Raw genomic sequence first — 23,964 nt, 5'->3', positions numbered from 1 at the left:
CCCACTCAAAAAGAAGTCAACGAAAGAAATTTGATTACTCCTGTGATTAAAGCAAAAGCTAAATTCGGATTGGGTGTTGGCAATAAAAAAAAAAAAATTCCCGAGAGTCGTCAGAAATGGACGGATCAACTTGCAGAGGAACTTCACAAACCAGTGATTCATCATTTCAAAAGAAGAAGGGTGATTGTGAATGACATTGATGAATTATGGGCTGCAGATTTAGTCGACATGAAATCGTTTTCAACAACGGCGTAAAATACTTGCTCATGGTGATTGATGTGTTTTCAAAGTATGGGTGGATTGTTCCTTTAAAAAGAAAAACGGGTCTTGATGTAGCTGAAGCGTTGAGTAAAATCTTTGAAGAAAGAAGGTGCTCTAAAGCGTGGGTGGATAAAGGAAAAGAATTTTATAACAAGCATGTGAAAGCGCTGGGTGTGCAATTGTAATCCACTGAAAACGAAGAAAAAAGTTACGTCATAGAACGATGGAATAAAACGATGAAAGAAAAAATGTTTAAATACTTTTCAGTCATCAACACCAATAAATACATTGACGTTTTAGATGAAATGGTGAGTAGCTACAACAACACAAAGCACTCTTCCATTAAAGTAACTCCTGCTGAAGCCAGCGAAGAAAAGAATAAAAATAAGGTTTGGATGAACCTGTATGGAAAGGCGCAAACAGAAAGAAAACAACCAAAATTTTCCATAGGCGACAAAGTGAGGATTACTAAAAAGAAGTCTAATTTTGAAAAAGGGTACACGCCGAGATGGGCTGAGGAGGTTTTCACAGTGTTAAAAGTTCAGTACACAAATCCGCCTACGTATAAAATCTTCGACGCTTATGGTGAAGAAATTCAAGGCACTTTTTACGAGCAAGAAATGCAAAAGACCCATCAAGACATATACAGAATTTAAAAAATCATTCGAAAAACAAAGAGCAAATTACTGGTTAAATGGCAAGGATATCCAGACTCGTTTAACTCATGGGTGGATAATAAAGAATTGATACGTTTGAAAAAATGAGTTAAAGGATTTGGTTTCTTGTATAAAAAAGATGAATTTCATTACCGTTGAGAATTTTGATGAGAGTAAATTATCGGTGGGGAGATATATTCGACAATAAATCCAATTCAGTTTCAAAAGATTCTATTGTATTATGAGTATCCTTCAGGCAAAGGTCCAGTTGTTTTGCGCACTCCTGTTTTGCTTTCTCTTGGAGTGTTTAGGAGTTTGAATTTGGAGATTAAGGAGCTAAAAGTAATTCAGTAATTGGTCAGCTTTACGTGAATTAAAACTTCAGCAGTTTTCCTTATATTTTTATTCACGTAAAGGTAAGCAATTTACTCAGTAATTGCTCAATTTTACGTGAACAAAAACTTAAGAAGGGGTTAACTTAAAGTATTAGAAAAAAAATCAACAGTTTGAAATATGTACATTTTTAATGCAAAAAGTTTAGTAATGCTAAATTTATTTTAGTATATAACCAATAAAAGATTTTTCAACTTATTTGATAAAAATTTTAAAAGATATTCTAGACAACAAAGTAATGATCCCAGCTAAACCAAATTTGCGTGATAAATTTAAATGTCAACGAATTCTCAAAACGTTCCATAATTAGAAGTTTTTGTTATGAATATAAAAACCAGGTTGTTAGTACTTTTAAAAGATAACTTTTAAAACAAAAAAAATCATTTTTCAAGATGGCGAATATTAGAGATTTGTCGTATATTTTTGTACTTTCAACTTCAGATTAGAGCACTTTCCATTGATTTTGAGACCCATGTTTTTATACGATTCTTAATCAGCATAAAATTCTCTATCAGAATCAATCATAAAAATAGGGGGGGGGGGGGAGAAAGTCGAGTAGCGCCGCACTTTCCATTGATTTTGAGACCCATGTTTTTATACGATTCTTAATCAGCATAAAATTCTCTATCAGAATCAATCATAAAAATAGGGGGGGGGGGGGAGAAAGTCGAGTAGCGCCAAATAGTTATATATACATTTTTATTAGATAAAGTAGAAAGGATTTAAATTTTAATTAGATAAAGTAGAAAGGATTTCAATTTTTATTAGATAAAGTATAAAGGATTACAATTTTTATTAGATAAAGTAGAAAGGATTTTAATTTTTTAAATCGTTTATATTTTGTTTGTTTTAGTTTTTCTTTTTGCAGTTTTGTTTTTATTATCTTATATTTTAGTAGGAAAATAGGGGTATGTATGTTATTTAAAGTTATACTAATGCTATTTCCATAAAATGGTTATTACTACATTGAAATTTCTGTGATGCTATTAACTATTTTTGTTCTTTTGGCGCTAATTTACTTTTCTACCCCCCTATTTTTATTTTTGATTATGATAGAGAATTTTATCCTGATTAAGAATCGTATAAAAACATACACCTGAAAACCAAAGGAAAGTTCTCTAATTTGATGTTGAAGTGTCAAAAAAATATACCAAAAACGCTAATATTCGCCATCTTTTTTTACAAAACTACTAAGTTAATAATTCATGCAGTAAACATGAAATTATTTATTAAAAAAACTTTATAGCCCGGTTTTATTTCGCTGAAACATTTTATAGAGAAATTTGTTATGTATTTTCTTTTTAAGTATTTTTTTCTTGAAAAAACTTCGAATTTCAATAACTTTTTTTCTTATTTTCAGATTATATAGATTTTTTTAAAAATATATTAATGATTTTAGATAAACAAATGTTTATCTAAAATATACAAAATATACATAAATATTATTCAAACGGGATATTCATCTACAACTTGGTTCCAAAAGTGAAAATAAGAATGTTCTTTAAAACGTTGCGCCCACATAAATTCTGACAAATAATCGGGAATCATTTCTCGATTTGTGGGCCCAAACATAGCTTTAAATTTGGCTTTGCTTCTTTGCCACATTGCCTCAACCCTGTTTGTTGTAACACTTGTTGCGGGATCAACAAAATGTAAAGTATGGTTTACTGTACCATGTTGAAAGCCTTGCGCTGCTAAACCTCGGTATGCTGCCCACATATCGCTCCATATTTCAGTTCCAGGACGAATCCATTGTATGATGATGGGTAGTAAGGTTGCAGCATCGCGGTGCGCTACAGGAATGAGTAACCCTTCTTTAGTCGCTATATCGTACGCACCAAAAATCCATTGATCTTCCACAATTCTACCTCGGTTGTATTTCCTTCTTGAAAAAAGTGATTCATCTATTTCCACTATTGAACCTGGTCCTCCTAATTGCACACGGTTATTAAGGAAATAAGTAACGGCAATGTCTCTACAAAATTGATTCCAATCAACAACAGTTTTATTGCTACCAATTTCTAAATCCTTTTGAATGTCTTCTACTGAAAGGCCACGACTTTTTCCGGCGCTACGAGTCCAAATATAAGTAATACCTATTACTTGCCAAAGTTTCAGTTGAGATCTTTCAAAAAAACTCCCAACACGAATACTTATTTTCTTTTTGCATTGTTTTTGCATGCATCTCCAAATCTTTCCATCGACATTATCACTATTTTGTTCGTTGCACTGGATGTTACATCGAGGACAGACCATATTGATAGCAAGTAAACCAAACTCCCTGCACCAACGGATACACTCGTTATTATTGTTTTTAAACCTGCGACCAATTTCCGGTAAATTAAGGCTATCAAATTCAATAATAGTCGGTCGTCTAGCATTCGCCATTTTAATTTTAAAACAGAAATAAAGAAACATTTCTTATAGAGAGAGTCTTTTATAATTACATTTTGTTTTTTGCAAATTTTTTGCATCGGAATTTTCATGAATACTTTCTGAATTTTCATGAGAATTTTAATTACTTTTAAACTACAGAAACCAGGCGGCGTAATTAAATAGTGAAATTTTAAAGTGTTGTAAAAAAAGATGGCGAATATTAGCGTTTTTGGTATATTTTTTTGACACTTCAACATCAAATTAGAGAACTTTCCTTTGGTTTTCAGGTGTATGTTTTTATACGATTCTTAATCAGGATAAAATTCTCTATCATAATCAAAAATAAAAATAGGGGGGTAGAAAAGTAAATTAGCGCCGTTCTTTTTTAGAAAATTTAGAAAAGTAAATTAAACTTTTGTGCCAACACTGACATGGCATGTCACATGTTATTGTATGAAAAGGTTAAATTTTGTTATGAGGATTACAGTTCTTATGAAGAAAAAAAATAGGTAAAGAGTATTGTTTGTAAATATATATTTTGTATCTTTTTAAATTTTCTCGCATCATTTTTAAAATTTTTGTTTGCACACTTTTATTGTTTGCATATATGCTTTTTTGATATGTATGTGTATGTGGTAATAAGTGCTTTATAGTTGTTTTATCAATGTGTTTTTATAATAATGTTTTTATAATAATGTAAAGTGTTTTTTTACTGTTTGTGTATGTGTTAATATGTGTTATATAATTGTTTTAAAAATGTGTTTAAATATGTATATAAGGAATATATTTAACCTTATATACATATTTAAGCACATTTATTGTGTTTATAGTTGGTACATATGTTTATATTATGTTGTTTCTGTGTTTTCAGAGTGCTGTGACTTGGTAAACATCTACCTGAAAATCAATTTGTGTATTTTAGAGAAGGAGCAGAACAAATGGCTTTAGATCGTGCAGCTAAACATGATAGGCACCTAACGGCATGGTTTAAGTTAAATACTGAAAATGAAAGAGCACATTGCTATTCGTATGTAGACATTCCTTTTCACTTTATATTTAATGATAAACATTGTAAATGGAAGGTTAGACAAAGGGGTGGTAATAAGGTGATAGTAAGAATGTATAAAGTTAATCCAACTGGAGAATTGTTTTTTCTTAGACTGTTACTTTTGCAAGCAAAAGGAGCAACATCTTGGGAGGATGTGCATACTGTTAATGGTATTGTCCTTGAAACGTTTCGTGAAGCTTGAGTTTTGAAAGGTCTGTTGCAAGATGACACTGAATGGCAGAATATTCTTTCTGAGGCGGTTTTAACACGTATGCCAAAGCAAATTAGACAGTTGTTTTCAATTATTTTGACCTTTTGTGAATCTGACAATCCTTTACATCTCTGGAATACATACAAATTTTTTATGATAGAAAGTTTCATTTACCACTCAGTCCCACTTCTAATAGCTGAACAAGCTACTCTTCATCAAACTGAAAAGATTATTAATCAGTGGTAAAATGCTGACTGATTACAATCTGCCTGTTATTGATGAGTTTATTGGCTTAAATCTAGAAAATTTTGATGAAAATGTTCAACAACCGATATAGTAGAATTGTGTATAAACACAACCAACTGAAATAGTAGAATTGTGTATAAAATGTTCTTTGCTTTGGCAATGGGTGCAGAAGTTTGCATTAACTGAAAATATGAGAGTACAAGATGGGGAAGGTGAATATTCCCAATTGCTTCTAAAACTTGGGAATGGAACAATACCTGTCAAAGAGGAGGATCCTTTTAAAGGATGCATTAAAATACCAAATCAGTGCATTATTAGAGAAAATGAATCAGTTGTTGAAAAGATTTTTGGAGATGCTGATCAAAATGATTAGTCTAAACGCGTGATTTTAACACCAACTAATGTTGATTCATTATCAATGAAGAAGTGCTTGAATGTCTGCCGGGTGAGGTCAAAATTTATTTAAGTGCTGATCAAATTGATACTGATGACCTTAATGAAAGAGATAATTTTCCTGTTGAGTTTTTGAACAGCTTAACTCCTTCAGGTATGCCAGCTCATTGTTTAAAATTGAAAATTGGTTGTGTAATTATGCTACTTAGAAATTTAGATCTCAAAGCTGGGTTATGTAATGGTACTCGAATGAAAGTTTGTGCTCTTCAAAATAATTATATTGATGCAGAGGTTTTGACAGGTGTTTCTGGTGGTAAATGGGTTTTTGTTCCTTGAATTCAGTTGGCTCCATCAGATTCTAATTTACCTTTTGTTCTGAAACAGCGTCAGTTTCCTGTCAGATTGGCTTATTCAATGACAATTAATAAAAGTCAAGGTCAAACATCTGATAGAGTTGGGGTATATCTCAAAAAACCGTGTTTCTCTCATGGTCAACTATATGTTGCATGTTCAAGAACTAGGGCATTTAATAGTTTGTTTTTCAAAATTGATAAACATCTCATTCAAGATATGGTAGGTGAAAAGTGTTACACAAATAATGTTATATTTTTTTTATTACTTTAATATTTTTTTCATAGTTTTTGATAAATATACCTGTCATTTAATATGTTTATATGTGTTATATGAAACCATATTTGTTTACAGCTGTATATATGTTTAAATTATGTTGTCTCCATGTTTTCAAAGTGGTTTGAGTTGGCATTATATTGAGCAAGATTGATAACCTTGCCAGCCAAGCGGTGTACTTATAGCAGAGGTGTGACTTGGCAGCATTTAGTGTCAGGCGGTTTTACTGCTTTAGAGCTAGGTTGTGTTGTCTCGCCTTTTTTAATTATTCTGGAAACACAATAATGTCTGTTAATGTTTAGCGTAATGTGTATGGGAGAGTATGCAACCTTGATCTTTAAATCTAGGGTGTTTTCATGTCCTAAATTTGAAGTAATTGAATAACTAATATTGAATATAAAAACAAATATACTTTTATGTAGTTATATGTTTAGTAAAAAGATAAATATATAGTTAACTTTAAATTGGTTTTCTACTTTTGCCTTTCATATTTTAATTTGGTTTGTTATTTTCACTGGATTTTAGGATCAAGGGTGTAAATATTCTATTGTTATGTGTTATTGTTGTGATGTTTTGTGTTGATAAACTGCTTGGCTTATCTTCACGTTGGTGTCTATTGTTAAAAATGAATAATAGGTAGTTTCATTATTGGAAATTACTGCTTTTATTTATTTACTAAAAGCCAAGACAACATTATGCTAAAAATTTGTATCTTAATTTCCTTTTTTTACTTCGAAACAGATTTTATAGTTACATTTTCGATAAATGTTTATATTAACTGCCACGTCAAAATAGGTTACTATAAATAGGTAAATCGATTTTCATTTTTTATGTGGTTTTTTTTTTTTCTTTAAGATTTACGATTGACGCATTTATACGATTTATAAAAAGAAAACCTGATTACCTTTTATTGTAAATTTTTGTCAGTTAAAATGATATAAATAGATGCAATTAGTTCAAGTTTTTTTTAATTTTCTCTATTTTATGCCTAATAATATTTGTTGTACGTAACCTAGGGGATCTTTTTAAACGGGGGGTGAATATTGTAGTTTAGCGCATTTGTCAAATATCGAGTTACTTAAATTTTATAAGGTATTTAACTAATTAATTAGCTTAATTTTGAGGAAAGAAAAAATTCTTATATTTGTTAAATTTTTAAATCATTGTTTCACATTTTATTATTCTGGTGAAAGGTCTTCATCAAAAACTTGATTACTCTTAATAAAAATAGCTCTATTCTCCTGACCACCATTAAGGCAAAAACGGGGTAGGGAGGTCCTTTATTAGTGTCAAAATATTTAAGATTATTAAATTTCGAGTAACAAAAGGAATTTTTAGTAAATGGTAGCAAATTACCGTTTATTAAAAACTGAAACAAAGAGGCCATATATAAAAATGGTCAGATTAGTGCCACAAATAGTGATGGTCAAATGTTCAGTTATTTTTAATTAATTTATTTAGTTGTGTGCATTTAACGTTTTAAAGACAATTTCCTTTTTTAAAGAAACATGTATCAAGGGGATACCAAAAAATTAATAATTCATGTATAATTAACGTTCGCTTTATATTACTCATTAATTAAAGTTCATGTTATAAAAAATATAACAAAAATTTAGCTTTTTTCGTCAATTTAAAGCATGATGAAGTGTTATTATTTTCTGTCAGTAACTAAAAACGTATTGTTTTGAACTTAGTGATGTCGAGGAAAATAGTTCTGCCCTACACTGATATGACATATGTCAGTTTTAAATTTCTTAAATAATGCTAAATAATTGGTAAATTATTTTACCTCCGCATACTTTTTATTTTAATTTTACAGATGGTTTAATTTTTTAAATTTGAAGGCGTTTTTCTAAAAGGGTATTAGTAATGGTTTCGCAACTTTAAAATGTGGAAAGCAGCCACCATAAATTAACAGACCGACCATAACCCGTATTACGGGTTGCTTTTTGCTAGTAATAATAATAATAATAATAATACTATTAATAATAAAAACAATAATAATAATAACAATTATTATTACTATTATTATTACTATTGTTATTAATATTATTATTATTGTTATAGGGAGTTTAGGCAATTTTTATAGCCAAAGTAAGTCTTTTTTATTTAAGATGCATCGGATTCCTTAATATATTTTATTTTCAAAATGATTTCAACCACTTCTGTAGCTTATTTAATTCCAAAGATATTCGTGTTTTAATATTTTCAATTCATATACATTTTATGAATTATTTCCTTAAAGTCTCTCGTTAAACTTTTGGCACCGAAAAAAAAACTTTTTTATCTTTTTTTTTCCTTGCGTAAAAAGTTGCGTTAACAATAAAATTTTATTAGAAATTTATCGTAAATCCAAATTATTTGAACAAGTCATAAATATAAATTTTTTCAGGTTAACAAACACGTACTATTAAATGTTTAACTAACTATAGAATATGCTTTATATATATATATATATATATATATATATATATATATATATATATATATATATATATATATATATATATATATATATATATATAACCTTACACTGTTATAGGTCGAAACAACATTTTTTTACAAAGGTTTCACCTTATGTATTGTCATCAAACAATTTTATACAAAATTTGCCTTGGCTATTCCGTTCATAAATTAGACAAAATTGTCAAATTTACTTAACGAAGTGCACCAACGAGAAGGTAAGCCATAGGACTTTGCACTCCATCAGTGAGTTGTCATGTTGCTTAAAGTTAGCCCTCCATTTCTGGATTCTTTCCTTTACTTGATAGACAGTTCATGTAAAAGTAATAGTAACTCAGCCTAAGGTTAACCCTCCATTTCTGGATACTTTCCTTTGCTTGATAGGCAGTTTATGTAAAAGTAATAGTAATTTTGCATAAGCTTTTTTTTTTTGTTATTTTAATTTTTAATTTTTTTTTAATTTTAGTATTTATAATATGCAGTATAATGTGCAGCTAAGCATATAGGTAAAATTATTGATATATAATATAAAAATATCTTTAAATTAAACAATATTGGTACATATAAATATATCAGATATGATTCATACCACTTATAAAGATAAAAACAACTGTACTCAAATGCAGTAAAACCAAATAACTTAATAATAGAAGAAACAAGATAAATTTATACTATAACATAATTATAAATTTATATTAAATAAAATTACCTCACAATCCTAGCTTCAGAGAATAAGATCACCTTTTTCAAAATCAATTAATAAAGGAAATGACCATACTTCATCAGGTTCGTTATCATACTTAACAAAGTATGTAGTTCGTCTACCCTTTAATTGATTAATTTGTACCACTTGCGCACGTTCCCAAGATGCTTCAAGAGAATCATCTTCTCTAACACGATGTTGTATAAAAAAACCTACAAAATCAGATGGATTGTTAATAAACGTTGATAAGGAATGTTTTTTTTTGTTGCTCTATTAATTTGTTCAGTCTTGCATCCTGGATTTTTTCCATTAATTCTTTTTTTTTTGCTTTTAAAAGCTGCATCACGTATTATACTAGGGTTTAAATTATTACTTATATTACTTAAAGATTGTTTATTTGGTGTTAAATTTGCTCGAATGACAATAAGAAGATTTTGATATAATTCATCGGAAGACAAGTTTATTCTTTTGCTATCTTCTATCGTTGTTTTACAAGAAAGTTTTTTGTCACATTGGACACCTAAGATTACGCGATAAAAATTTAGTTGAGAAAGGAGCACTTTAGCCTTTAATGGCTCTTCTATATTGCGAACTGTTTCCTCTGCTTCCTCTAATGATATCCATGCCCTTACATTTAAATTTATTAAATCATTACAAGCTGCAACTTTTTTTTGTTGTTGTTTAATTTCTTCTCTATTTTTTTCTTCTTGCTTTGCTAGAAGGTGCATAGTTTTATCTTTTTTAAGAGCTTCTTTTCTTTCATCGTATTTGTTTTTCATTATTGTTACTTTAGTTCTTGAATATTCAAGTAATTGTTTTCTTTCTTCATCTGTTTTATTATTACATATATATATATATATATATATATATATATTGTATATAAAATATATATATTTAAAACTTAAAAATTAGGTAAATTGAATAAAAAGTAAATTGTCAGTTATAAATAAGACTTACTAATAAACTAATTAGTTAGCAACAGCAACATCAACAACAAAAAGTAAACCTGCTTTTAGAATACTGTAAGTAAAAATTTGTAATAAAATCTCAGCTCTTAAAAAATATTATTCAACATGTGCAAATATTGTTAGACAAGTTAGATAGACACGGCAAATTTACCTTATCGCACACAAAAATATTTAAAGACGGGGGAAATTTAAAAAATCTCCACTTAAAAAACAAAAAACCCATCCTAATAGACTATCAAAAAAAAAAAAAAAAACTGATTGGCATAATAAATAAATAGTTGCAGAAACTATTTTTATGTAGGGACGAAAGAATTAGCTTAATTTACTTGTATATAAATAAAACTGAAACATTTAAAATTAAATATCTTTATCAATTCTAAAGCAAAACGACGTCCCCAAAAAATTATTGTAGTGCAACCTTTTCTAAAAAAAATAACATCTATATATACGTATATACTATTTATTTTCATGGGTGGGTTTTTATTCTTCTACACCTACATAAAATCATTTGTTGCGTTATTTGGACGAAGTTTTTCAAAAACGTACGATATATTTTTTTTCCGCGACAAAGTAAGACAAAGCGCATCTTAGTTGTAACTTTATTTTCTCTTATAACTGGTCTATGAGATAAATAATGAACAAGTCCGACCTTCGATTTATGACTTAAAACTTGCACTATTGTTACGTTTAATATCGGGTCCGCCAAATAACTTTTTTTTTTTTGAAAATGCTATAAAAAAAAATTACTGAATATTTTCTCAAATGTCTTTTTTTATTTGAAAGTACAATCCTTACGGTTAATAATGGAAAATAATTTCATTCAAATGGCTGCCTCGGCTGGCCATGCAGTAGCCTACACGATCGGTCCAATTTTTAAGCACATTATCAATTGTGTGCAGCTGTATTTCACCAATGGCTTCACGAATATTGTCCTTTAAAGCGTCAATTGTCTCTGGCTTGTCGGCGTAACACTTATCTTTGAGGGCACCCCACAAATAAAAGTCCAACGGTGTCAAATCGCAGCTCCGAGGTGGCCAAACGACATCAGCTCTGCGGCTGATAATGCGATCTTCAAAAACAGGGCGCAAAACATCGAGTGTAGCTTCGGCTGTGTGGCACGTAGCGCCGTCCTGTTGAAACCAAATGTTGCCAATATCCTCCTCTTCAATTTTTTTGAACAAAAATTCCGTCAACATGGCCCGATAACGATCGCCATTGACTGTAACGGCCACTCCTTGCTCATTTTCGAAGAAAAATGGCCCAATTATGCCTCTGGACCAAAATCCGTACCAAACAGTGACTCGTTTTGGGTACATCGGCTTTTCAATGTATGCGTGCGGGTTTTCTGTGCCCCAAATGCGACAATTTTGCTTGTTTACATACCCGCCAAGATCAAAATGAGCTTCATCTGAAAAGATGATTTTTTGGCAAAATTGGCATCTTCTGTAAGTCGATCGCAGGCCCACTTAGCGAAGCGAAAACGCATTGGATGGTCAGTTGGCTTCAACTCCTAAACCAATTGGACTTTGTATGGCGTCATACCAAGGTCTTTATGCAAAACTCGTCTCAATGATGTCTCCGAAATGTTCAGTTGTTGAGAACGACGGTGAATTGATGTTGATGGCGCTTCACGCACACTTTCTGCCACAGCAGCAATATTCTCGGGTATACACACTGTTTTTGGCTTTTCACGCTTTGGTTTATCGATGAGGATGCCAGTTTCTTTCACTTTTTTCACAAGATAACAAACATACGGAGCTGACGGTGCTTCTCTTCTTCCAAAATCCGTACGCAATTTTCGCACACATTCTGCAACATTACCATGATATTCAAAGTAATGTCGCAATATTTCCCAGCGTTGTTCAAGCGTATACACAACCATATTCGTTCAGCGAAAGGATAAAACTAGTTATCTGTCAAATCAGACATGAGCTAAGTGTTACCATTCACGAAATAAGCACTAGTTGAAAAAAAAAAGTTAGATGGCGGAACTGTTAGTTGTTCTTTTATAAAATCATTATATGAATCAAATAACTTTGCATCATTAAAAAATTTTTTTTTTAAATGATTTGAATCTTTTTAAACATAAATTATAATTATCGCATAACAAAGGATGATTCTTCTTAAAGGGTAGTTCTACAGTATACCTATTGTTTTCAAATTTAATGCTTTTGCGAAAATGTTCGACAACTAGATTGTCGCGAATATTATCTTCACTTTTATTCCAAATAGTTGAAAACTTATCTTTTTAAAACGTTTTATAGTTAAGTATTTTTGCTTCGACTTTCAAAACGTGTGAAGACAGAACAGAACAATCTACTTTATTATTATTCTTAACCGTGATAGGACCACTGACTAAGTAACCTACCTTAGACTTTATTGCAGTTGGGCCATCAAATCCTCTTACAATCTTATTTTCAATTATTGACCAATAGTAATCGGCACCTATTAAAATATCAACTTATAAATGTTCATTATCTCTATGATGGTCTGCTAACTTTAAGTATTTTAAATGATTATAATTTTTACACACGGTTTCTATATATATAACTTTAACCCTATCTAAAATTTCGTTTGTATTATTATTTCCGAAAGATTTGATATTAATTTCTTTAGAATCTATTGTTTTTAAATTTAATTTTTTTGAAAATGAAGGCGTAATGTAACTTAATTGGGAACAGTTATCAAAGAGAAGACGGCAATAGTTAAATCGGGAATTATTATTTTTGACTTTCACCCAGGCTGTCTGGAGTAAAACACGTTGAGTTTGGTTTGGTTGGTTTGAGTTAATTTAGGTTGAACACCATGTACATCATCTTCACCATTGTCCTCAAAGTTAATGTCATCTGGAATTTCTAATCCTAAGGAAATTCAAAAGTTTTCCAGTAAAGTGCAAGTAAAATTTATTTTGCAGCAAGTTGTTGGGGTGTACTGAAGTGTTCCATCACTTTTGTGCAAACACTTCCAATGGTTTTTGAGATGTCCGATGGTTCACTCCATATCACTACATACCTGATGGTGAACTTTATTAAAATATATTTCCTCTCATGTAGTTGGCTGATTAAATGGTGTAATCATGACTGGTGACAAACCATTTCCTGAGTCTGCAAAAAGGAAACTTGAATTTGGATCATATTCTATTGTCTGTTTTAATGCAAATTTAGAAAAGATAAAGACATCATGGCACAATCCAGGATACTTTGCAACAACATCTCTAAACTTTCAATCAGAATTAATGACAACCTGACAGTTCAAAGCAGGATATCCTTTTCTAAAAAAATAGAAGTTAAAAACCTTTAAAATGTTTAAAAATCCTGAGAGCAGCAAAAACCTTTTTAAGAAATGTTAACATCATGATAGAACAACTGTTCACCTTTGGCCAAACATTGTTTTTTTACATGATCTTTTATCATAGACTATATAACCTTATATTATGATATTATTTTAAGTTTAGCACTTACGTTAAATAATTTGATGTTTTCAAACTTCGAAGAACTATGATGTGCTATCTAAAATATTTTAAAAAATTTGATTTTTGTAATAAACATGTCGCACTTTGTGAAATTGAAGTATTGTCTCTTCATAAATTAAATAATTTTTTTATATGTAATAAACAACAAGGTTTTCCCTTGGATTTTTGCTACCTCAAGGTTTGCTAGGTATTTCAGGTTGAGTGAAAACCCTGTATACAGGCTTGGTCGGGAAAGGCGTGCGATAGCACTCTGATCTTGACCACGCATACAATATTTAATTGCGACAATTTGCTCACGGCTTCATAGATGTTTTGAGAACATTCAAGTATGTTTCCATGTTTGTCCGCATAGCAAAAAGTTTTAAAAATACACGCAAAAAAAATAACTTTAATCTTTACTAATTAAATGATTTTATATTGGCGAATGCTTTAAAAAGATTCGCTAATATAAATTTGTTTTATTTTAATACGTTGACTTATTGTTGGAGCCACACACACAGTTGTTTAAAAGATTTAATAAAATGGCAGCGTATAAACTTTTTAATAACATATTTTGATCTATATTATTAAAAAGATTTATATATACAGCATATGATATATACATATATTAGCTTAAACGCTGCCTTTTTATTAAATTCAACTTATTTATGTAATCGTATATCAAAAATATGACAATCAAAGATATCATATATATATATATTGTTATATATGTTATGTATGTATATATATATATATATATATATATATATATATATATATATATATATATATATATATATATATATATATATATATATATACAGTAGACAATATTGTTTCGTCCTTCAGGGCTCTTTAGTAATGTACATAAATATAAAATTATGTAAGATAAACATTTTATAATAAATTGTTTATCCGTCCGATTCATATATATATATATATATATATATATATATATATATATATATATATATATATATATATATATATATATATATATATATATATATATATATATATACAGTAGACAATATTGTTTCGTCCTTCAGGGCTCTTTAGTAATGTACATAAATATAAAATTATGTAAGATAAACATTTTATAATAAATTGTTTATCCGTCCGATTCAGATATAGAACTTATATCTTCACTGGTGCAGCTTTCTTCGCTATTATAATCAGTGGCAATGCTAGCATTAGCTGAATCAAGGCAAAAAACTCTTCGCTTATCTAAGAAAATATCCACAGCGCGACTTAAAATATCATCGCGTTCTTGTTGAGTGAAATTCGTGTCATTCCCTCCTATGATTATAGAGTCTTCCATTATTGAGTGGTTCATCTTTAAACGCCTATCAGTCAAAATACTGAAAACGCGTTCGACAGCTGAATTAGAACCAGCAATACACATCAGAAGTTCAACTAAAAGACTCAAGTTTGGAAACATAATTTTATGATTAAGAAAAATATTCTGCCATATTTGCAATGGTGTACTGCGCATTTATTACTAGTTTTGCAGCTCTCCATTCCAAAAGAACCATTTTAAAATCCATTCCTAATTTTTCTAGAGGGTAAAAAAATTCGTTTAGTAATAAAGATATGCTGGCATCACCATACGTGCTGTCTGCTGTCCATACTTGCGGATCTAACCAATCCATTGATTCGAATATGGGATTTAACAGCGAACTAAATCTATCGTTTATCAATGGCAGAATGATTTCAATTGCTAATTTTCTTACTTTAATGGCAGAATGAATACATTCAAAGTTAAGATTAGCCATATTGTTGAGTTCAATCTCAACAAACTCTGGGTTTGATTTTTTCAATTCGTTACCTTCTTTGAAATACAAAGAAACAAGATTGGTTGAACCATCTTTTTCATTGATTATAAACTTGAGCAAATATGAATCAATAATATTATCAATATCTTCATTGCTTAATTCCGCTAGCTTGCCTTTGTTTTATCCACCGCAGGTTTTTACTCATTCACCATTAACATTTGTTTTTCAAAAACCAATGATAATGGTGATAACTTTTCTAAGATGTCCAAATAACTACAAACTGCGCATTTTAGTTTTCCAGAATTGCGAAATAAATTAAATATGGAAATGTAAAAGCGTTCACACTCTTTATACTGGGAAATATCTTTCACAGCATCTTTTATTGCTAATTCTAAACGATGGTTTACGCAGTGAATTTTTATCAGCCACATTCTATCTTTTTTTAATTGTGTTAACACGCCATTATAAATTCCAAAATTAACGCAAGCTCCGTCGGCTGTAGCGCTTACAAGTTTGTATTTGTAAGCTGAAGCAGTTAAAGGAACACTACCGGTTTCAATAAAAAATGCTATCAATAGCCTTTTTAATGGTATTGGCACCCATACCACCCAAACTGTTCATATCAAGTAAAGAAACTACAAAGCAGGCAGGGGTCCCCTCGCGTTCAACGCGCACAAAAATCAACTCATTTTCATCCTTTGTTTTTCTAGCCTGAGAACCATCGGGAAGAATGGAGAAAAAGTTTGCTTCAGTGACAATTTTAGCAACTTTTTCTTTAATAGCACTGGCAATGCATGAGATATATTCACGTGCTAAAAATTAAATTAAAAAACAATAAAAATATTTTTCAAATTAAAAAATCAAATGGATATTAATATTAATATGTGATATTAATAATATGAAAATATATCATCTTATATAAGATGCTATATCATTATATAAAAGATATATTAAGCCGGCGCACAGTGGAAAATTGTAGAGCAATAGCATATCATAAATGTTTTTTACTTATGTCGCTACTGTCATTATATTTCAATTTTATTTAATAGTTTAATAGTCAATCATTACTATAATGCAGGAATTTCACATAATTTTATGTAAAAATAAAAGATTTGAAGCCCTATTGTTTATTACTTTTGCGGATGTTCATTTCAAACCTGTTTGCTTCATCACTTTAAAAGTTAATTTTCTATAAAACTTTCTAGGAATAAGTATAAAGTATTATACATTTTTGAAAAGCTCATGTTATGGAGATTTTAAGAAAAGTATACATTTTTACTTATATGGTTCAGTTTAGGAGTAATTATTTGAACAATTAAATAAATGAAAAAAAAAAATATTCTTCAAGTTCACTGAGACTTTTGGTAGTTACCCACGCTTCCCCACGCTTTACATTTAATATAGTATTGTAGCCTAGGTGTTTATTAAAAACATGTGTAAGAATGAGTTGCAGAAACGTGCGGTTTCCGAAATTATCGAGAAAAGAGTGATAAAAGTAAAAAAAACAGAAAACCGCTTTTTATCGTGGTTTCAAATTTTGTTCATTTATAACAATAGCTTGGTGTATGTTTTTTAACTTATTATCAATTTTTTATTGATACCATGGCATTCTTGTATTTTTGCACTCATTTTATGGTGAATGTACAGTGCCAATATATAAAGAGTTGAAACATTTATATCAGTATAACAAATTCACAGTGGAAATTAAACCGACACGTTTGACTATTGAATATTACGTAGGTTACTTTAGTGACTTGTTAAAATGACAACTTTTAAGTGTTCCAAATGTAAATTATTGCTTTCCTATATTGATGGAGGAAGGACAGTTGAGGCACTGTCAACAAGTTTAAAAGAAAATTATCAACTTTCTGAGGACAACTTGTGTTTCATAATCAGTGATATTCAAAGGTACATTATTCCGTCGTTTAATAAACGATGGATACAGGCGTCACGGAAAAAGAAAGCTTTTTTTTATCTAAGAACAGTGATTGGAGGATTCTGAATATTGTGTATCTTTACCTAACTCAGAAGAGGCAATTACCGACTCCACGCCATCTACTTCTTTAGAAAAACGTTGAAGAAAAAAAAGAAAAAATTCCATGTTACTTAAGGAATTTGGATTTGAGCATATCTTTAATACATATCTTCAGCCGTTGCGTTTAATAGGAGAAGAAGCAGAAGCGAAATTTTTGGAATCATTAAGGATTGCTGATAAAGACAAAAAAAAATTAATATCGAGTTTTATGGAAAACGCAAGCCAGAAAAATATGCTAACGGATGAAGAAGCACTCAGCGTGTTTATTGATTATATTTAATAAAAGCACAATATTTTTACAAGAGGAAGGTGACAAATGAACGAAACTGTTCCATATTCCCACCATATTATAAAGTTCAAGAAATTAAACAGATCTGCTATCTACCATCTTCTGTAATAGAAATTACGAACTGGCGCAGTTGTTTGGCAAAATCCGGCACCTTCATCTGTTCGTTTTTGTCAACCTATATGCATAGAAAATAAAAATGGTAAAAGTGTACAAGTAAAACATGAACTTTTTCTAACAATCATATATGGAAAAGTGGCTCAGGCATTAACAGATAGGCCTTCTGGGTTTACATTTACAATATGTGGAGCTATTCCACGGCAAATGAACGATTTGACCAAAGTGGCTTCTAGGCCTGAAAATGAAAATTCTTATCAATACCGATTGTCTACATTACATGCCTGGATTCGTTGTATGGAAATGATATTAAATATTTCTTACAACCTTTCTTACCAAACATGAGCAGCCAGAAGTGAAGAAAAGAAACGGCTAAAGCAAGAGAAGAAGATCTTGGTGCAGAAACGTTTTCGTGAGGAGCTAGGGTTAATCATTGACAAACCAAGACAAGTAAATGGTAATACCAATGACGGTAATACTGCTAGAAGACTTTTTTACAATGCAAGCTGCTCTGCTGAAATCACTAGATGAAAATTTGATTAAGCGATTTTACATAATTCTGCAAGCTCTCTCCTCAGGTGTTATGATAAATGCTGAAAGTTTTGGTATTTATGCTGTAGAAACTGCCAGAATCTATGTGACCAATTATGGATGGTACTCTATGCCATCTTCAGTACACAAAATCTTACTTCATAGAGAAAATATCATAAAGCATTTTGCAGTACTTCCTATTGGTCAACTTTCAGAAGATGCGCAAGAATCCCGTAATAAGGATTATAAATAATTTCGCCTTCACCATGCCAGAAAATGTTCTCGATCAGTAACAAATGAGGATGTATTTCATACTCATCTGTACACTTCCGATCCGTACATCACCAGCATTAGAAAACCGTATAACAAAAATGTGCAAGAACTTGATAAAGTTACTCTGCAGCTTTTGAAAGTCAACGATCTGATTTCAGGAACTGAAACTCCCTATGTAGTTATGATATAGTTCCTTTAATATACCTACACATTATTTCATAAAAACAACTATTTAAAAATTGTTATTAAGAAACTGTTTTAAATATTTCTATAATTAGTAGGTAAGCATTGTATGTATTTTTTGTCGTTTCTAATAATTTTAAGGTATTTTCATACATTTGTAAAGTATTATGTTAAGTATAAAAAAAATAAATGTCAATTTTGAAGTTTTTGATTTTTATTTATTTATTTTTAACTTTTTATTACAAAAAATTCTTATAAAAAGTATTTTATTAGAAGAGTCATATACTACTTTAAATTTGTGCAAAATTTCAAATCTCTATTTTTAGTTACAAAAAAGTTATCGATTTTTGGTCCTAAACAGACCTTTTTTTTCCACTGTGCGGCGCTAGTGCACTTTCGCACCCCCCCCCCCTTTTTTTATTGCAGATTATGATAGAAAATTTCATGCTGATTCAGAAAAATATAAAAACATGGACCTGAAAATCAACGGAAAGTGCTCTAATTCGAAGTCAAAGTTGTAAAAAATCCCACTAAAAGCCAATGATATATTATATATACTAGATGTCTAACTTGCGGGATTTTATTGGACAAAAAGTGAAGCCGCTTTTTTTGTTTACAAATTGAATCCGCCATTTGTAATAAGGGCAAAAACTATATCCGCCATTTGTAATAAGGGCAAAAACATCCGACGTGCGAAAAAATCCGACGTGCGAAATAAAAGTTAAAAATGCACGTTTTTGCCCGAATTAGAAATGGCTCCCACGGCTTCACATTTCGGATCGAAGTTAGACATCTAGTATATATAATATATCATTGCTAAAAACCTTAATATTCGCCATTTTGAGAATAACAAGTTAATGATCTTTTAGCTTACAAAAGCAATACGTTAAAAGCATGGTTTTTACGTTAAGAAAGTCGTTAAAGTATTTTTATCTTGCGCAATTTTTTGTGGCTATGAAAATAGCCGTTTTTTGATTTGTTAGAGAATAAACTATAATGCAAGTAATGTACTTTTGGGTGCTAGTACACTTTCGCACCCCCCTTTTTTTATTGCAGATTATGAAAGATCGTTGTTTAAAATAAAGAAAATTGGTATCCATTTTGTTTTTTCACCAGCCCAAAGTGTTCTAACTTTGACTTGAAAAATAAAAAAGCCCTACCAAAACGCTTATATTCGCCATATTCTTAACATGTTTAGTTTTAATTCCATAATACAAAAACCACTTCCATTAATAGCCTGGCTTTTATTACTTAAAATTAAAACTTTCCTGTAACAAATGCAGTTTTTAAACACACAACTATTACAAAAGCAGCCACTTTTAATAAAACGTTTTTATAATTTTGTAACTGCTAATTTTTCATTTTTATAAACCGATTTAAAATAGTTTTCTAGTATGTTAAAATAAGGTTGACAAAGACAACGTTTGTTAGCGGAGGTTAGACAGGATAGCTTGAAACAACTTCACTCCAAAAATGAAAGAAACGGTGTTCACTGAAACGTTGCGCCCACATAAATTCTGCCAAGTAGTCTGGAATCATCTCACGGTTGGTAGGTCCCATTATTGCTTTAATTTTCGCTTTTGCTCTACACCACATCGCTTCAATATGATTTGTTGTTACACCTGTTTGAATGTCAACAAAATTAACACTGTGGTTAACTGTGCCATGTAGGTATGCGGGCGATGGTAAGTTTTTGTATGCAGTCCACATGTCACTCCATACTATTGAACCTGGAAGGATCCATTGATATATAATTGGCATTAAAGCTGCTTCGTCACGATTTGCTACGGGAATTAAAAAACCTTTCTTTGTTCCCGGCTCATAACCACCGAATATCCATTGCTGTGGTACTAAGCGCCCGACTTCATATTTTCTTTTTGAGAACAGAGATTCATCAATCTCAACAACACGCCCTGGTCCTCCTATTGGTTCCGGATGGTTAATAAAATAGGAAACACAGACGTCTCGGCAAAATTGGTTCCAATCAACAGCTGAATGTTGACTGCCAATGTTCAATTCATGTTTTATATCCTCATAAGATAATCCTCGGCTCGACCCGGCGCTTCTACACCATATGTACGTTATGCCAATAATTTGCCATAATTCCAAATGAGATTTTTCCAAAAAACTCCCTTTCCTTATACTGAAAGTTCTTTTGCAGCGTTTCACTGTACATCTCCAAATAACATGATCCACAGCCCGTGAGTAATTTTGCTGTGTGCAAGGTTTGGCACATAAAGGACAATGCATTGTTTCTGCAATCAAACCAAACTCTCTGCACCAACGAATGGTAGCGTCCAAATTGTTTGCAAATCTTAATCCAATTTGGATCAGGGAAATAGAATCAAACTCAATCATTGAGGGGGTTCGAAGAGCCATGAAGTTTAGAAGGAGCTAATGTTAATTGAAGTACTTTAAAGAGATTTTTTACTGATTTATTTTGACAGATCTTATATGCAAGATTTTAGAAGTAATTGTTGTAATTAGCGTAAAAAAATTGCATCATTGTGCATGCGGCATATTCATTGTACACAATGAATTCGAAATTCATTGTGCACAATTAATTTCGAAATCTTCCAATAATTTCATTACGTTATAACCTTTTCGTTAAAATACTTTTAAATAATAATACTAAGGCTGATGGAAATCAGCTCTTCTTATTATGCAATGTGACGGTTGTTAATTATCGTCAAAAATGAAAGCGATTTGAAAGAGATTTTAAAAAATAGCGAATATTAGGGTTTTTAGTGGGATTTTACAACTTTGACTTCGAATTAGAGCACTTTCCGTTGATTTTCAGGTCCATGTTTTTATATTTTTCTGAATCAGCATGAAATTTTCTATCATAATCTGCAATAAAAAAAAGGGGGGGGGGTGCGAAAGTGCACTAGCGCCTAATTTACTTATGTTAAGAACCCTAATACTATATCAATCTGACAATAGAATATATGCATCATAAAAATATAACGCCATTCTTATTATTTAGTGATTTTTAAGTTACGCCAAAGTTAGGGCAGCTCATAGCAAACGTAACTTTTCTTGCGTAAATTGAGCTGAGCAAATTTCTAAAAAGTTTAGTGAATACCATTTCAGTTTGGTGAATACCGATAATTAAGGGTTGTGTTGCGTTAAAAAAGTTAGTCGTTAAAAAAAGTTATTGAATGTGAAATCTGAGCATGCGCAAAATCATTAAAACTTTTTTAACGCCTTACGGCGTTAAAAAAGTTTGCCCGTTAAAAAAGTATTCAAAATGGTACCGTCAACCGGGGTAACTTTGGTCGCCGGGGTGACTTTGTTGACCGGGGTCAATAGTTGATTTTTTTTTAAATTCATAAAATTTAACAAAGATAACATGTTTTAATTTTGTTAGAGATACCAACAATATATATCGGCTATTATATCAACAATTTTGGTATATCAACAGTTTTTGTGAATGTAGCACAGTTACTTCGTAGACTACGTTGAGTTTATTTTGGCATTTTTTGACACGTCTGATACATTTATTGAACCGTTTGAATTCTTAGCCGGTGAAAATGTTGAGGAAATATAAGCAAAAGCGTGGTTCAAGAGCATATGCAACTTCATACAGTCAAGAAACGTTGTCCAATGCTATAAAAGAATGTTTAACTGGAAGAATAAGCGTGAGAAAGGCTAGTCGACAGTTCGGAATATACGCTTCCCATTTGCTTCAACCGCCGGACGTTGCTGTTTTCCGTCCGCTAAAAATAGAAACGTGCATCAAAGAATCAATACCAAAAAATCAGTTCCTCGGTCTTCTTGCTCTACTGCAACGTCAATTGAAAAGCGATAATTTGAGATCTGACTTCAAGGCTAGTGGAATATTTCCCTTCGATAAAGAAATGGTCATGAAGCGTTTGCCACAGGTTAACAAAGACATTGGAGGAGGTACCGGTAGTACTGTTAAGGAAGTATTCAATGAAGATATAGAAGGTCTATTAGTGAAACATTGTGGACAGGATGGGAAAACAAATCGCACCAGAGGGAAAAAGATCACACCTGGCAAAGCGATAACACCGCAAGATGTGGTGAATAACACAACTCCTACCACATCAAAGAATAACAATAACACCAAGAATAACAGTAACACCAAGAATAACAAGAAAAGGGCAAGAGTTATACAAGTGTCATCATCCTCAGGTGACGATAATGACCTACTAGAAAATGACTTTTAATGACTTTTGCACAATAACAGGGAATTAGTTTCAAAATTTTTTGTCCATTAAAATGTTCTTTTCATGTTTCTCTAAGTGTTTAACTGATGATTTTTTAAAACTCCAAAAAGTGACCAATGTTACCCCATAGCAGGGGTATTATTGATCAAACATGATAAAAACCTGGGGTAACATTGGTCACTTTTCGGCGTTTAAAAATAAATATTTGTAATAAAAAAATTAAAAAAACAAATATAGAGGCCTATAGCCAAGACCTATAATGTTATTACCACAAGAGAAAACTGTAAAAAATTAATAAGATTCAGAGATGTTTAAGAAAAACTGCCAAAACTGACCAAAGTTACCCTGGCTAACGATACTCTTTAATTTGCACAACCCTCAAATCCACAACAGAATATGCTTTGATATTTTGATTAAGGCATTGCAAAAGCTCTTAAAGAGAGTTTCAATTATTTTTTCCAAATTTTTTTTCCCTATAACTTTCTAATTCTACAATGTTATACAATTTTCATGACATTTTCTTTTTCATTTGACCTCCTCATAGTATCAAAGCTTTTAAACTCCTAAATAAATTATATTTCATGAAAAAAATAGAACATAGATACTCACTTCTAAAAGAATTATACTATACTAATTATAGTAATATATACAAAATCAAATATTTTTAAATTCTCATATTATAGTTCAGAAATATTAAAATTTCACCATGAGCTCCTGTTAAGCTATATCTCTTTGCAGTATATACATTTCCACCTATACTAAAAAGTCTTTCACT

General features: G+C 30.8%; 3 protein-coding genes and 2 pseudogenes across 7 annotated transcripts; 1 reads left to right on the top strand and 4 right to left on the bottom strand.

Annotated features, from left to right (window-relative positions):
* Positions 1-2,756: 2,756 nt before the first annotated feature.
* Positions 2,757-3,698, bottom strand: LOC149890985 (uncharacterized). The gene has a single exon (XM_090082015.1). It carries the CDS (start codon positions 3,696-3,698, stop codon positions 2,757-2,759), a length of 942 nt encoding a protein of 313 aa, XP_089938141.1.
* A 172-nt stretch (positions 3,699-3,870) lies between these two features.
* Positions 3,871-7,165, top strand: LOC149890984 (uncharacterized). 5 transcript variants are annotated; one of them, XM_090080919.1, is made up of 4 exons: positions 3,871-3,973; positions 4,076-4,195; positions 4,558-4,713; positions 4,846-7,054. In XM_090080919.1, exons 3-4 carry the CDS (start codon positions 4,625-4,627, stop codon positions 4,934-4,936), a joined length of 180 nt encoding a protein of 59 aa, XP_089937045.1. In that variant the 5' UTR covers positions 3,871-3,973; positions 4,076-4,195; positions 4,558-4,624; the 3' UTR covers positions 4,937-7,054. The 5 variants fall into 5 exon arrangements, 3 of the variants coding, with proteins under 3 accessions (XP_089937045.1, XP_089937042.1, XP_089937044.1); XM_090080916.1 differs by having other exon boundaries at positions 4,609-7,054; XR_016450482.1 differs by lacking the exon at positions 3,871-3,973 and adding an exon at positions 7,067-7,165 and having other exon boundaries at positions 4,034-4,195; positions 4,609-6,157.
* Positions 7,166-9,398: 2,233 nt separating this feature from the next.
* LOC149890983 (uncharacterized) lies at positions 9,399-10,213 on the bottom strand (annotated as a pseudogene).
* A 4,694-nt stretch (positions 10,214-14,907) lies between these two features.
* LOC149890982 (uncharacterized) lies at positions 14,908-17,672 on the bottom strand (annotated as a pseudogene).
* A 2,761-nt stretch (positions 17,673-20,433) lies between these two features.
* Positions 20,434-21,375, bottom strand: LOC149890981 (male abnormal protein mab-31-like). The gene has a single exon (XM_090082013.1). It carries the CDS (start codon positions 21,373-21,375, stop codon positions 20,434-20,436), a length of 942 nt encoding a protein of 313 aa, XP_089938139.1.
* Between the last annotated feature and the right edge of the window lie 2,589 nt (positions 21,376-23,964).

The sequence above is a fragment of the Hydra viridissima genome, unplaced genomic scaffold, assembly GCF_058129835.1.
Source record: "Hydra viridissima isolate aposymbiotic clone 2 unplaced genomic scaffold, HvirCarnegie_v1 scaffold_3, whole genome shotgun sequence".
NCBI lineage: Eukaryota > Metazoa > Cnidaria > Hydrozoa > Anthoathecata > Hydridae > Hydra > Hydra viridissima.
The sequence above is the reverse complement of the archived record's forward strand: the minus strand, read 5'-3'. Positions and strand labels throughout refer to the sequence as shown.

Bases quoted from the DNA above. Each gene is read 5' to 3' on its own strand.
- LOC149890981 (XM_090082013.1), bottom strand. From the start codon at position 21,375: ATGGCTCTTCGAACCCCCTCAATGATTGAGTTTGATTCTATTTCCCTG.
- LOC149890985 (XM_090082015.1), bottom strand. From the start codon at position 3,698: ATGGCGAATGCTAGACGACCGACTATTATTGAATTTGATAGCCTTAAT.
- LOC149890984 (XM_090080916.1), top strand. From the start codon at position 4,140: ATGAAAAGGTTAAATTTTGTTATGAGGATTACAGTTCTTATGAAGAAA. The intron at 4,196-4,608 runs GTAAAGAGTATT...TGTGTATTTTAG, and splicing joins CTTATGAAGAAAAAAAATAG to AGAAGGAGCAGAACAAATGG.